General features: G+C 46.0%; 1 protein-coding gene across 1 annotated transcript in view; it reads right to left on the bottom strand.

The window, feature by feature from the left end:
- Nucleotides 1-523: 523 nt before the first annotated feature.
- The window catches only part of LOC147436696 (E3 ubiquitin-protein ligase RSL1-like), a 46,279-nt gene continuing 32,052 nt past the window's right edge, over nucleotides 524-14,750 (bottom strand). Inside the window, exons 2-3 of the mRNA XM_086489512.1 lie at nucleotides 1,159-1,946; nucleotides 524-1,065 (exon numbers count right to left, since the gene is read on the bottom strand). Of these exons, the coding sequence (XP_086345638.1) occupies nucleotides 705-1,065; nucleotides 1,159-1,946 (1,149 nt within the window). The 3' untranslated portion in view covers nucleotides 524-704. The remainder of the gene's footprint in view (nucleotides 1,066-1,158; nucleotides 1,947-14,750) is intronic.

Raw genomic sequence — 14,750 nt, 5'->3', positions numbered from 1 at the left:
ACCCGCATCACGGGGCCACGAGAGGTGGGGTGGGTGGGGGCTTAAGCAAAAAATCATTTATTAGAACCATTTACCCAAAATTGACATTGATCAATGCATATTTACAATTGATTTTGCATTTGTTCTCACCTTATGCAACTCTGAACCCAAGAAAAAATCGACTCCCCTCAGTTCATGTACACCATGGGCAAATTTGCAGTTTTCCCCCAGTAACAGCCCGTTTCCCAGTACCTACAGAGCCTGGTCTCGTAATGACGGTACTGGGGTGAATACATCAACTGAACACCTTGATGTATTCAGGTCATTGAAATCCTCCGAATCTTCATAGTCATCGTCAAACTCCTCTGAGTATCCTTCAGATCCTTCCCACTCATCGTCGTCATCCCCAAACTCATCGAGGGGTTCCTCAAGTAAGAAGTCCTCATCCCACAATCGGCATCGACAAGATTGCCTTTTGTTCTTTCAAGGTTCTCCACATAAGTAGTAAAATTCTCCCGGGGGGGGGGGGGGGGGGGGGGGGGGGTTAGCAAAAAATCATTTATTAGCACCATTTACCCAAAATTGACATTGATCAATGCATATTTACAATTGATTTTGCATCTGTTCTCACGTTATCCAACTCTGAACCCTAGAAAAATCAACGCCCCTCAGTTCGTGTACACCATTGATTTTGCATCTGTTCTCACGTTATTTAACTCTGAACCCTAGAAAAAATCGACTCCCCTCAGTTCGTGTACACCATGGGCAAATTTGCAGTTTTCCCCCCAGTAACAGCCCGTTTCCCAGTACCTACAGAGCCTGGTCTTGTAATAACGGTTATGTACTGGGGTGGACACATCAACTAAAAACCTTGATGTATTCAGGTCATTAAAATCCTCCGAATCTTCATAGTCATCGTCAAACTCCTCTGAGTACCCTTCAGATCCTTCCCACTCATCGTCGTCATCCCCAAACTCATCGAGGGGTTCCTCAAGTAAGAAGTCCTCATCCCACAATCGGCATCGACAAGATTGGCTTTTGTTCTTCCAAGGTTCTCCACATAAGTAGCAAAATTCATAACCACACCTGCAATCAGCCAAACATTAATGTCAACCTTACACATCAAAGCAGTACTTGTCAGACGAAACAGAGTTCTAGGACAAACAATAAGCGACTTACCGACAAGTCATATGATAGCAACCCTCTGCCAGCTCTATCATGCGACAACACTTTTTACATCGCTGCCATTTCTGATGTTCAGCAAGCTGATAAAGATTTGCATCTTGTGCATCCCGCAAGTTTGGAGGGAGTTTCTGATACTGTTGACAAGACATGGAAGTGTGCCATGGTACACGGCACTCTACACAGAACAATCGGAAACATTCCATGCACCTGCTGGGTGTAACCGTGGACAACATTGCCGATGAACTTGCGACATCATTACTTGCAAGTAAATCTTTCCTGTTCATTAAAGCCGAACACTTTGGAAAAGGGCAATATACTCGATCTGCCTCTGGCATGTTCACCTCTATGAGGCGCTTACTGAGAAGATCAAACCATTTCTGTGAAAGAATTGACTGACATTGTGAAAGGCTCAAAGTCTGACTACAGCTGACATGAGGGCATCGAACTGGCACTTGACCTGCCTGCACCTTCACCTCTGCATGCTGAACGATGCAAGAAAGACAAAACGAATGTAAACATCCTGAGACTTGGAGCATCTCATCTTTCTTCTTCCCTTCCAAGCAAATGGGACAAAACTCTTTGGCCTCAGCGGCTTCCGTGCTTTCTTGTGTCTCTGAAGCAGGCTGGAGATGTAGAGCCTCTCTGGCTAGTCTCAATGCATGGCTGTTCTCACTTCGAGGAACCAGGTTTGCATGAAACTGCTCAAACTTTCGAGCCAGCTCCATAACTTGGGTGCAAAGCACTTGCAATCTGCGAGAGCGTACCTTCCACCTTCTTGTCACCTTGTCAAATGATAAAAAAAGTTCAAGATACAAAACTATAACAAACACAGCTGATCAAACTCTTAAATATAAGAGTGTTACAAGAAACGCTTGGTGTGTTCCGTGGTCTCATTGTTTCAACATGTTTCATTTGGAAGATGTTAAGAATAAACAAATAGGCTTCGTGGAGTTTTAGGATACACAATGCCTAGAGGCTGAGCATTTTGATAGTAGGTTCACAAAATTAGCTTTAAAGGTCATTGCATTATGAAATCCGCTAAATTTGCAGCTAGAAGCACCGAGGCTCTGGACACAACGGTGGGTTTCTCCTTTCTGCTGTGCGGCAGGGATCCTACAGAGTGGACCCTGCACACAGTTCTTGACTGGCTCCAGGTCCAGGCCACTAAGTTCTCACATCATACAGGGGCCCTTGGGGTGACAGATCTGGTACAGACACTTTGGCCTCTAGCCAAGTTCAGTGTGACACCGCCGGATACAGCAAGTTGCAGGCACATTGTGGTGCATTTGTTTGCTGACACTCAGAGCCCCGCTTGCTATGTATTTTTACATGAGGATTCTTGGACAGAGGATGTGGCCCTAGGGGCTGCACGTGCGGCCTAGGCTTGGGTGGGACAGTCACTTCAGACGCACTTGTCTAGAGGTCGCTCCGATGCGGATTACTCCCCATCCAAAACGGCCTCAAAGATAGCGAGGTTGGCTGTTGTTGCAACATCTGTTTTTTCTCACCGACTCCATGAGGATCGTCTCATGGAATGTGCAGGATTTAGGAGGGCCCCAGTTTCAACGTCAGAGGGGTTGTTTGCGTCAAGAGCTTCAGCGTTGCCTTGTGGTGGTGCGATTGATATTCTTATGCTACACGAGCATCATCTGTGTGAGAGCTACATTAGACGATGTGGTCAGATTTTGTGTGGTCACTATGAGACGTTTTGGTCAGCTGCATTTGGACCTGGAGGTATCTAGGGAGGGGTATGTATGACTATTGCGGATTCTTGGCAGCAGGCCATTCTGAGCAGAGATATTACATAGAGCTCAGTGGATTACTATGCAGGTTCAGGGTTGCCTCGTGGGTTTCCTGAACATATATGCGCCCAATGTGGCAAGTGCACGAGCAGAATTTTGGTCTCATGTTGTTGAGTCTTTGTCACATGCAGAGCAGTGGTGTGTTGGGGGGACTTCAACATGTTGGAGGACCCCTCTGACAGGATTGGAGGTGGCCATGCTACGGTGCACGGGGCTGAGTTGGCAGCTTGGGAACGGCTATGCATGACTAAGAGGGTTTTTGATGTTTGGCAGCATTCAAGTTTTGTGAGACTCCCAGACAGCTTGTCTTTTTCTCGCTCAGACCACAAGGTAGGAGGAGTGAATCTATCTAGGATAGATCGCTTCTACGGCAATGATCACTTTGGTGACATGGGGGGATCTGTTTGCATCCTGACAAGGACCTCCTTTTCCAATCACGCGCCAGTGATTCTCACAGTGACAGACAGACAGAGGAGGGGGGGTGCGATGTTACGCATCCCCGAGAGGATCTTGCTGGATCCAAAGCTTAACAGCGAGTGGAGGCACTTTGGACAGAGTCGGGACATGCAGGACACCCCTGCAGGTAGAGTGGCCTCTGGCCTAGCAGAGCTTAGTTGCTTCTTCCTTCAAGAGTCTACAGCTCGCTTGGTTGCAGCCAGGGAGGAGGAGAAGCGTCTTCGATGGGGCATTGCTTCCTTGCAGAGGATGCGGGAGCAACATTCCAGACAATATATGGTTGGAGGAGCAGATGCAGCAGGCTAGGCAGGAGTTGACTGGCATTGAGGAGTGGCGCCACGAGTTCATCTTCAATCGACACGCATCTCAGTAGACCCAGGTGGATGACCGAGTTACTGGGGAGTTTTTTGAGATAGTGGGGCCACGCCATGCACACACCAGTGTTAGTCAATTTAGGAGACGGGTCAGTTGCTCCAGAGCCTAAGGATATGCGTGCAATTGCTACTGACTTCTACCTCGCTTTGTTGTCAACTGAGACTCAATCAGAGCGCCAAGATGCATGCAGGAAGCAAGTTTGGGCACAGATGCCTTGCCTTGATACCGAGGAGATGCGAAAGAGACTTGAGCTTCCCCTCCAGCCAGAGGAGCTCCATGAGGGCCTCAAAACACTCCCCCGTGGTAGTTGTCCAGGGGAGGATGGTTTGACCCCCAGATTTTTCTTGGAGTACTCGGACTTGCTTGGTTCAGATCTTTGCAATGTGTTCCAGTATGTTTTGCACACTCGCGAGATGCATGACAGCATGAGTGAGTGCTTTGTCTACCTGATTCCCAAGGAGGAAGGTTCCTTGGATAAGATTCGGCAATGGCGTGTTAGGGAATAAAGGCCTAAGTGCCTTGTACTTATTAACTTATAAGTTAAAAGACTTATAAGTGAGGGGGCCCTAGTGTGAATGGCCCCCTAGTCACTTACTCATATACTCAAAGGTCAAGCCCAAATTAAAAAAAAAATCGTGACTTCTCCCAGATTTCGACGTGCGTTCTCTCTCTCTCTCTCTCACGTTCTTCTCTGCGTGTGCTTCTTCTGCGCCACTCTCCTCTTCTCCTTCACTCTCATTGCATAGGATAGCAAGTGGGCTCTCTCTCCTACTCCCCCACACATGGTATCAGAGCTTTAGGGTTTCCAAGAGAGCCATTTTCGCAACACAGATCAGAATTCTGTTCTTGCTCGCTGCGGGAAGGATATTCAACCGTTTTCGATCAACTCTGTCGCGAAGGGATCCTCTCACCGTGTAGAATCGACCTCCGGTGACAGTTTCCCCAAAATTAGGGTTTCAAAAACTGACGAACAGCAGCCTATTTCTGCAGAAATTGACCAATTTCGGGGTCAATTTGATGCAATTTCATTAGGGCAAGTCTCACAGGTCAATCTTACAGGTGTTTCCACCAACGAGGTTCTGAAAATTCAGCAAAACAGGTGTTTATAGGTCTGATTTTTGCCCCAAAACAGGGAATTTCAGCAAGCAAATGATGTATACACCTTGTGGAAACCTTTGGTAAGGGTTTGGCAGTGAATGTACGCCGTTTTGGGGTGATTTCGCGTGAAATTTTCTCGTTGTTTTTCTGTAACAGCAAGCTGTTTTTTGCCCGATTGCGCACATTTGGGCATGTTTAGGTCGGCAAAACAGGGTTTCAGTGTTTGCAATCACTCAGAATGGCTTCTAGCAGTGAAAGTGGCAATTTGTTGCACATTCGCAAGCTTGAAGGGGCCCATAACTTTGCTATATGGAAGAAGCAATGTTATAATGTGATGTTGCAGAAGAAACAAGCGAAACCTATTAAGTTACAGGGTGTGAAACCGGTTGATATGGAGGTTGAAGAATGGGAAGAAGTGGACGAGTTGGCTCGCTCCACGATCATGCTTTCGGTGTCTGACAATTTACTCTTCAATGTAGAGAATGAGCAGACAGCATGGGGCATGTGGAAGCGTTTAGACGAGTTGTATGCACAGCAGAGTGCTGCCAGTAAAGTGTATTGGCTTAAGAAGCTTATGGATCTCCGCATGAAGGAGGGCACGCACATGTCAGTGCACCTCAATGAATTCAATTCTATTTTCAGCCAACTGACAGAGCTGAAATTCACGATTGATGAGGAGTTCAAAGCTACTTTTCTGCTATGCACATTGCCTGAGAGTTGGGATGTATTCCGGACAGCTCTTAGTAACTCAAGTGCATCACTTAAGTATGCATATGTAGAGAGTTCTCTCTTGATGGAAGAGATGAACAGGAAGAACACCACAGGTGGGTCTTCTAATGCATTGCACTTGAGAGGTAGGTCTCAACAGAGGGAGAAATCTGACAGTAAGGACAGGGCACGCAGCAAATCTCGTAGGAAAGATGTTGTGTCATCATTGTGGAAAGAAAGGGCATTATAAACGGGAATGCTATGAGTGGAAGAAAGAGAAGAACAAGGGTGCTGAAACTGATGCAAAGGACAAGGGAAATGCCAAGAAGAGCACTGTGTTGATTGAGGAAATCAATGTTGCTAGTAGTTGTGACAGTGACAGCAGCACTGATGTACTCAATGCCTCCTCTGTGGATGCACATACCCTTGCTATGGGTTCTGATGTGGACATGCATACTTGGATTCTTGATTCAGGTGCCTCCTTTCATGTAACACCTCATAGGGATTGGTTTACACAGTACTCAGGTGAGGTGCAAGGCACTGTTTATTTGGGAGATAACTATGCATGTGACATTGCAGATATTGGCAGTGTCCAGTTTTCCTTTGCTGATGGTATGACTTTTGTTTTGCACAAAGTGCGCCATGTGCCACAACTCAAGAAGAGTTTGATTAGTACAGGGCAGCTAGATGATGCAGGCTATCACACCACTTTTGGTGATAGCAAGTGGAAAATTTGTAAAGGGGCCTGATTGTAGCCAAGGGTTGTAAATCAAACACTTTGTATCCTTTGCATGTATCTAGTGTGCGTGACCATGTTGTCGCCGTAACCGAGCAGCCAAGTGTTTCTTTGTGGCATGGCCGGTTGGGACACATGAGTAAAAGAGGAATGGAAACTCTGTCTCGTTGTGGTTATTTGCCGTGTTTGAGGTATGCTGATTTTTCTCATTGTGAGCACTGTATTTATGGTAAGCACAGTCAAACACCGCACAAAAGGTCTCTTTCTTTGAAGTCTGACAGGTTAGACTTAGTGCATTCCGATGTATGTGAAATGCCACAGTTGTCCTTAGGGGGAAAGAAATATTTTGTCTCGTTTATCGATGATGCTACACGTAAGGTGTGGGTGTATCCAATACGTGCTAAAAGCGATGTTTTGGATACTTTCAAGAAGTTTCTTGCGTTTGTTGAGAATCAAACAGACAAGAAGCTTAGGTCTTTGCGCTCAGACAATGGGGGGGAGTATGTATCAAAAGCATTTATTGACTTTTGTGCTACTAAAGGTATTAAAAGAGAGCTCACGCCTCCTTTTAATCCCTCTCAGAATGGAGTTGCAGAGAGGTTGAACCGGACTATCCAAGAGAAAGTTCGGAGTATGCTGTCACATGCTGCATTACCTCATGGTTTTTGGGCAGAAGCTGTGCAAACAGCTATTCACTTGATTAATCGCTCACCTAGCAAGGCTTTGGGTGGAAAGGTGCCTGAGGAGGTGTGGTCTGGCAAGCCACCCTCATATGCACATTTAAGAGTGTTTGGTTGTGAGGCCTATGTTCACATCCGGAGTGAACTGCGCACCAAACTAGAACCAAAGTCTCATAAATGCATTTTCCTAGGATATGGTGAGGATGGTGAAATGGGGTATAGATTATGGGATCCCGCATTACGGAAAATCATACGCAGCAATGATGTCATCTTCAATGAGAATTGCATGCACAAACAGCCCACAAAGGTCGAGGAAGTGCGCCGGGTTGTTTTTCGTGAAGATGTTACATATGGACAGCCAAGAAGGCCCAATGTTCAGCAGCCTTTACATGCTGAAAATCAGCCCCAACAAGTTGCCATTGATGCACCACAAGTAGGGGAACAGGTTGATGCTCCTAGACCGCCCGTTGTTGCGATGCAACCGGCTGAACAGCCTGCTGTTTTTGATGGTTTACAGGCTGAAAATCCACCTGTTATGGATCATTGGGTGCGTAGGTCTACTCGGGTGACAAGGCCCCCCGATAGATATGAACCGTCTTTGGACTATGTCATGCTTACTGATTGTGGTGAGCCGTCTTGCTATAAAGAGGCTATGCAACGGGAAGACAGTAAGAAATGGTTCAAAGCAATGGTTTCGGAAATGCAGTCTTTGGAGAAAAACCATACATGGGACTTGGTTGATTTGCCTAAAGGGCATAAGGCTCTGCCATGTAAATGGGTTTACAAGACCAAGGTCACATCTGATGCTTCTTCTAAGTACAAGGCACGTTTGGTTGCTAAAGGGTACAAGCAAAAGCATGGTGTTGATTTTGATGAGATTTTTTCTCCTGTTGTAAAGCTTGCCACATTACGTCTTGTTTTAGGCCTGGTTGCTTCTGAAGATATGGAGTTAAAGCAAATGGATGTCAAAACAGCGTTTTTGCATGGCGATTTGCTTGAGATGATCTATATGATGCAGCCAAAAGGTTTTGTGTCAAAGGGGCAAGAGAAGAAAGTGTGTAGACTCTTGAAGAGCTTGTATGGTTTGAAACAGTCTCCCCGTGCATGGTATCATAAGTTTGATACATTCATGAGGTCTCAAGGATACAAAAGAAGTAATTCTGATCACTGTTTGTATATCAAAACGGCAAGTGATGGATCTCGTCTATTGCTGATTTTGTATGTTGATGACATGCTTATTGCGGGTAAAAATGTCACGGAGTTGGATGCATTACAGCAAAGCTTAAAGAATCGCTTTGACATGAAAGATCTTGGTGATGCTAATCATATTTTGGGCATGTGTATCTCTCGAGATAGACCTAACAGGCATCTGTATCTATCTCAACGAGATTATGTTAATAAGGTGCTACATCGTTTTCATATGGATGGGGGAAAGGCACTTGGTACTCCGCTGCCTCCATATGTAAAACTGACTGCACATGACTGCCCAAACACAGATGATATGCGGGCTGAAATGGCCAAGATTCCTTATGCATCAGCCGTTGGCAGTTTGATGTATGCTATGGTTGCTACACATCCGGACATTGCATTTGCGGTGGGAGTGGTAAGCAGGTACATGAGCAATCCTGGCAAAAAGCATTGGGAAGCAGTGAAGTGTATCTTGAGATACTTGAAAGGCACTAAAGACTTGTGCATTTGTTTTGGGAAGAGTGAGACATCTGTGCATGGCTTTACAGATGCAGATTTTGCTGGACATCCAGATTGCAGGAAGTCTACCTCTGGATATGTGTTTACATTCACAGGAGGTGCAGTTTCTTGGATTTCTAGACTGCAAAAATGTGTTGCTTTGTCTACCACTGAGGCTGAGTATGTGGCTGCCACTGAGGCATGCAAAGAAGCTTTGTGGCTCATGCGTTTGGTAGAAGAGCTTGGCATTAAGTCACCGGTTCCTGTGCTACACTGTGATAGTCAGAGTGCTATTATGCTTGCAAGGAATCCTGTTTTTCATGCCAAGACAAAGCACATAGAGGTGAAGTATCATTTTATCAGAAGTGTGCTTGATGACAAGAGCATTACACTTGTCAAGGTGCACACAGATGACAATCCTGCAGATCTTTTGACCAAGAGTCTTCCAGCAGAGCGGTTTGCATATTGCCGACAGATGATGGGTGTTGGATGAGTAAGTGCATGATCAGCTGATGTATCATAGTTAGTTGATTCTTTGATCTCCCAAGGTACATTGCCTTTAGGTGGGAGGTTGTTAGGGAATAAAGGCCTAAGTGCCTTGTACTTATTAACTTATAAGTTAAAAGACTTATAAGTGAGGGGGCCCAAGTGTGAATGGCCCCCTAGTCACTTACTCATATACTCAAAGGTCAAGCCCAAATTAAAAAAAAAATTGTGACTTCTCCCAGATTTCGACGTGCGTTCTCTCTCTCTCTCTCTCACGTTCTTCTCTGCGTGTGCTTCTTCTGCGCCACTCTCTTCTCCTTCACTCTCATTGCATAGGATAGCAAGTGGGCTCTCTCTCCTACTCCCCCACATGGCGACCCATTACCATCCTCAACTCATCCTAAAAAATTCTAGCAAAAGCTCTGAGTTTGAGGATCCAACCACTACTAGAGAGCCTTATACATGGGACACACACAGTTTTTGTCAAGGAGCATAGTATCCTTGACAACATCTTTACTTTTTGGGAGGCGTCTGTCCTCGCGCATCTCGGACAAGAGGATTTGGTGATACTCCTTCTCGACTTTGAGAAGGCCTATGACAAAGTTGACTGGGACTTCCTGGAGGGCACTCTACACAGGATGGGTTTCACAGATGCTTGGATCAGAGGTGTGTCAGCTCATGCGTTCGGTCAAACAAGGCTGCCCTCTTGCCCCCTTCCTCTTTCTGTTTTATGTTGAGGCAATGAGCAGATTTTTGACTTCTTAGTAGGTTGGCTTGCGCTCACTATTAGGGCAGATGAGCTTCTTGATGCTGAGTTTGCTGACGACTCAGCCTCGTACTTGGAGGGCCAAGAGGCCAATCTGCACAGGTGTGAGCAAGCTCTTGAGGTGTTTTGATGTGCATCAGGCGCACTGATCAACTGGAGAAAGGCAATTGCTTTCTCGGTTGGCAGTGCTCCTACACCTGCTTGGTCGCTAGGTGAGGGTTTTAGATGGATTCCCCCAGGGATTGCAGTTCGCTACTTGGTTGTCAGGTTGGCGTGGACTTGTTTCCTGAGCAACAAATTGCTCCCCTCTTCCTGTCCATCAGGAGTTGGTATGGGCAGATGACATCATGGTTTCAGTCACATGGTTTCAACATGGATAGACTGCCTCCATTCCAGTTCTCCTTGGATGCACCCTCCCTTTCTCTCACACGGACAAAGACCATGTCACGTGACACATCCAACCTTATGTGTCCGTGGACAAGCTACAGCATGACCAGGGTTCAGTTCAGTCAAGTCAGTCTAGAATAGGAAGTGATCTGGTACTTTTGTGAGTCTGTTCGCAGACCGTGCATGTCCAGACACTTAGATTAGATGCATATCCTCTAGTTGCACACAGCATGATCATCAACATTCCCATCAGAACACATCAAGAGCATTTTCAGTGCAAAGAACCTATTTTCCCTATTTTTGACATTTTTCACTAATTATTTTAAGTGACTTTTGTTGGGAACTAGGTAGGGCAAATTTACTAAGTTTGTATATATAGAAACCTAGCGCTAGCACTTCTGGCAAAAGAGGCAGCAGGAACAGTTTGTTCAACAGGCAACTTCTCAACAAGACTCCCCCCGTGATAACTCTGGCGTTTTCTCTCACTAGAAGGCCTAGCGTTTTTGCATCAGCTCAGCCAGCGTTTTTGCACTTGCAGATTCCCGACGACAATAGACATCAGATCAGCCCTAGCGTTAGCAGCTTCCCCACAGAAGGCAGCAGATTCCCAGCGTTAACAGATTCTCCCCGCATGACACCATATCAGCCTAGCGTTTTTGGAGCAACATAATAGTCAGCATTTTTGCAGTTCCGTCGCGACAAGTCAACAAGAAGACCAGCGTTTTCACTTTTCAGCACTTAAGCACAGCAGAATGACCCCCGAACCTCGCAGATCTCACCTTCCCGCAGCAGATCCTTGCCGCACTATCAGATCCCGCGAAGTTGCAGATTCAGCCCGGAAAACGCAGATTTCAGCATCTGCGTTTTCAGCGCGTCGTCATCATACCATCGTCATCGACATAGAGTCAGAATTCAATAGATAAAGATTTGCAGATTTCAGCCATTAGCATTTTCAGATTTCAGCCCGTCTCGTCGTCGTCGACATCGTCGGCAAGTCCAAGCATTGTAGAGATTTGTGCAATCAATAGTAGACCGCTCTCGCCATAGCGAGTGGGGCCTTCGGAGGAGGGTTTGACCACATTCTAGTGTCGTATTCTCTTCTCTCTCTATCTCTCAGTCTCAGTACCTTCATTCACAGTGTTCACCACTTTGTTTGTGTCCATTGCACTCTCTCACTAAAGGAACAGAAGGCTTTCCCTTCCGTAAGTAAAAGGAACCCTTGAGCACAGTTCGGAGCACTCATCTTGAGCAAAGTTCAACACTCACTTCCGTTGCACCTTACATTGGTATCAAAGCTTTGGCAGTGTTCTGTATCACTCAAGGAAAGAACCACAAGAACCACAGATTTTTTCTTTTTGCTTGTTGCAGTCGCACGTAACCCAAGTCCTCTTGGGCATGTCGATTCCTAATCGTGTTTTTGAAGAGTGACACGAAACCCAAAAAAGAAGGGCTTGTCCAGCCTCCCCTTGTGCCTCTTTTCACTCATTGAGAGTGGACTGTGCACTTAGCGGCCGGCCAATCGACGTGAGGTGGGAAAAAGCAACCTTGGTGTGAGCGCAAGGCCGCTAAGGGGTGCGCCCGCGAAAAAGAGCAGAACTCGGGTGAAGAGAAGATCCTTCTCTAACACAGATTGCAAGCGAAAGAAGAACCTCAAGAACCCAAGAACCTAAGACCCCCAAGAACCTCAAGCTCCTCAAGAACCCAAGACCCACAAGAACCCAAGTTCCTCGTGAACTTCAGAACCTAAGATTTCAGTGGATGGTCATCACTCGAAGCGGAACGGATACTTCGCATGGAGGTGATGAGCATGAAAGTGGCGAAGAAGAATTTTCCCCACCAAGAGGTTTTTCTGACCCTCTCCCTTCGATTGCACTAACTCCTATGGAGGCTTTCGACAAGATGATGATGGACAGGAAGTCTGAATGCGAAGCAAGAGAAACAAAAAAAAAGGCAGAACACACAGAAAGAATGGCAGCCATAGAGCGTACATACAACGAAAGAATGGCAGCCATAGCACGTGACCGCGAAGAGTTGTTGCGACTCTTTTCTAATGTGCAGGCACACATTGCAAAGAATCAGGAGAAGGAGACTCTCTCAGTCTCTTCTTTTCCAAAGCATCATCAAGATAAGCATGATGAATTGCATGATAATGATAAGCATGATGATTTGCATGATGATCGAGATGTGATTTCTCACAAGCATGATGATTTGTATGATCACGATGTGATTGTTCACACGGATGATGGTGTAGTTGATACTTTGTCTAGTACAGCTAACCTCATTGCAGATTTGGTAGATCACGAAGACCCAATCTTGACTCTCGAGTTGACGTCCAAAGAACCCCCACAGGAAGATTCGACCAATCAGGAAGAACCAATCGTGACTCTCGAGCCTAGGTCCAAAGAACCCCCACAAGAAGTACTATGTGTTCGCATGATTAGTCAGCACACATTGTTCGAGTGTTTCATTCGTGATGCTTTCTTGTATTTTAGTCATCGTCTTTATGTGATCTCTTTTCATAGGCATGCCATATTGTACGTTGAGCACGTTTCACTCATGAATGAGCACAGATGTATGCGGGTTATTCATGAAAAGTTGAAAAGTATGCATTCAGGAAGTCACATTCCATGTCTCTTCCTTGGCACGACAACCGTAGAAAGAGCACAAGAAAGTATGAGCACCAAGCATGGGTACTTCCGTTGTGAATTGCCACAGTTGATTGATTTAGATCAGCAAGACAAGATTCGATCTCATTGTTTGCGTATGTGTGGTGAACGGTTTGGCACTCAGTCTATTTGTTCATCTACATTGCATGCACACTCTTTTAGGAAGACGAGATTTTTTCCAGTCACCTTACATGGAATAGGGATGTTCCTGTTTTGGTGTTGGAAGTGGTTTCAGGAATTTTCAGCCATGGAGATTCTTGAAGAAGGAAGAAGCATGACTCTAGACGAAGTTGAAGCATTGAAGGAGCCACAGACGACTTTGTGTCGCTTTCCGCGCGGCCCAGAGAAGCAAGCGTTGCAGACCTTTATGAAGTTGAAGTATCGCACGACCCACGCATCAGAGTGGGCCGGCGACGAGTCCTTTCCAGGATTCCGGATGTTATCTCCCTCGACGCCATACAGTCCGGTACCAGTACCTCACTTTGAAAAGGAGGGGATGTCACGTGACACATCCAACCCTATGTGTCCGTGGACAAGCTACAACATGACCAGGGTTCAGTTCAATCAAGTCAGTCTACAATAGGAAGTGATTTGGTACTTTTATGAGTCTGTTAGTAGATCGTGAATGTCCAGACACTTAGATTAGATGCATAACCTCTGGTTGCACACAACATGATCATCAGCATTCCCATCAGAACACATCAGGAGCATTTTCCAGTGCACAGAACCTATTTTCCCTATTTTTGACATTTTTCACTAAATATTTTTAAGTGACTTTTGTTGGGAACTTGGTAGGGCAAATTTACTAAGTTTGTATTCATAGAAACCTAGCGCTAGCACTTACTGGCAGAAGAGGCAGCAGGAACAGTTTGTTCAACAGGCAACTTCTCAGCAAGACTCCCCCCGCAACAACTCTAGCGTTTTCTCTCACCAGAAGGCCTAGCGTTTTTGCATCAAATCAGCCAACGTTTTTGCACTTGCAGATTCCCGACGACATTAGACAACAGATCAGCCCTAGCGTTAGCAGATTCCCCACAAAAGACAGCAGATTCCCAATGTTAGCAGATTCTCCCCGCATGACACCATATCAGCCTAGCGTTTTTGGAGTAGCATACTAGCCAATGTTTTTGCAGTTCCGTCGCGACAACTCAACAAGAAGACCAGCGTTTTCAGTTTTCAGCACTTAAGCACAACAGAACAACCCCTGAACCCCACAGATCTCACCTTCCCAAGTAGATCTTCGCCGCACGGTCAGATCCCGCGAAGTTTGCAGATTCAGCCCGGAAAACACAGATTTCAGCATCTGCGTTTTCAGCGCGTCGTCATCATACCGTCGTCATCGACATCGTCACCGACATAGAATCAAAATTCAGCAGATAAAGAAATTGCAGATTTCAGCCATAAGCATTTTCAGATTTCAGCCCGTCTCGTTGTCGTCCTCATCGTCGTCGACATCGTCGGCAAGTCCAAGCATTGTAGAGATTTGTGCAATCAATAGTAGACCGCTCTCACCATAGAGAGTGGGGCCTTCGGAGGAGGGTTTGACAACATTCTGGTGTCGTATTCTCTTCTCTCTCTATCTCTCAGTCTCAGTACCTTCATTCACAGTGTTCACCACTTTGCTTGTGTCCATTGCACTCTCTCACTAAAGGAACGGAAGGCTTTCCTTTCCGTAAGTAAAAGGAACCCTTGAGCACAGCTCGGAGCACTCATCTTGAGCAAAGTTCAACATTCACTTCC

The sequence above is a fragment of the Adiantum capillus-veneris genome, chromosome 18 (genome assembly GCF_014529385.1).
Source record: "Adiantum capillus-veneris isolate H3 chromosome 18, ASM1452938v2, whole genome shotgun sequence".
NCBI lineage: Eukaryota > Viridiplantae > Streptophyta > Polypodiopsida > Polypodiales > Pteridaceae > Adiantum > Adiantum capillus-veneris.
This window is presented reverse-complemented; position numbering and strand designations above follow the sequence as displayed.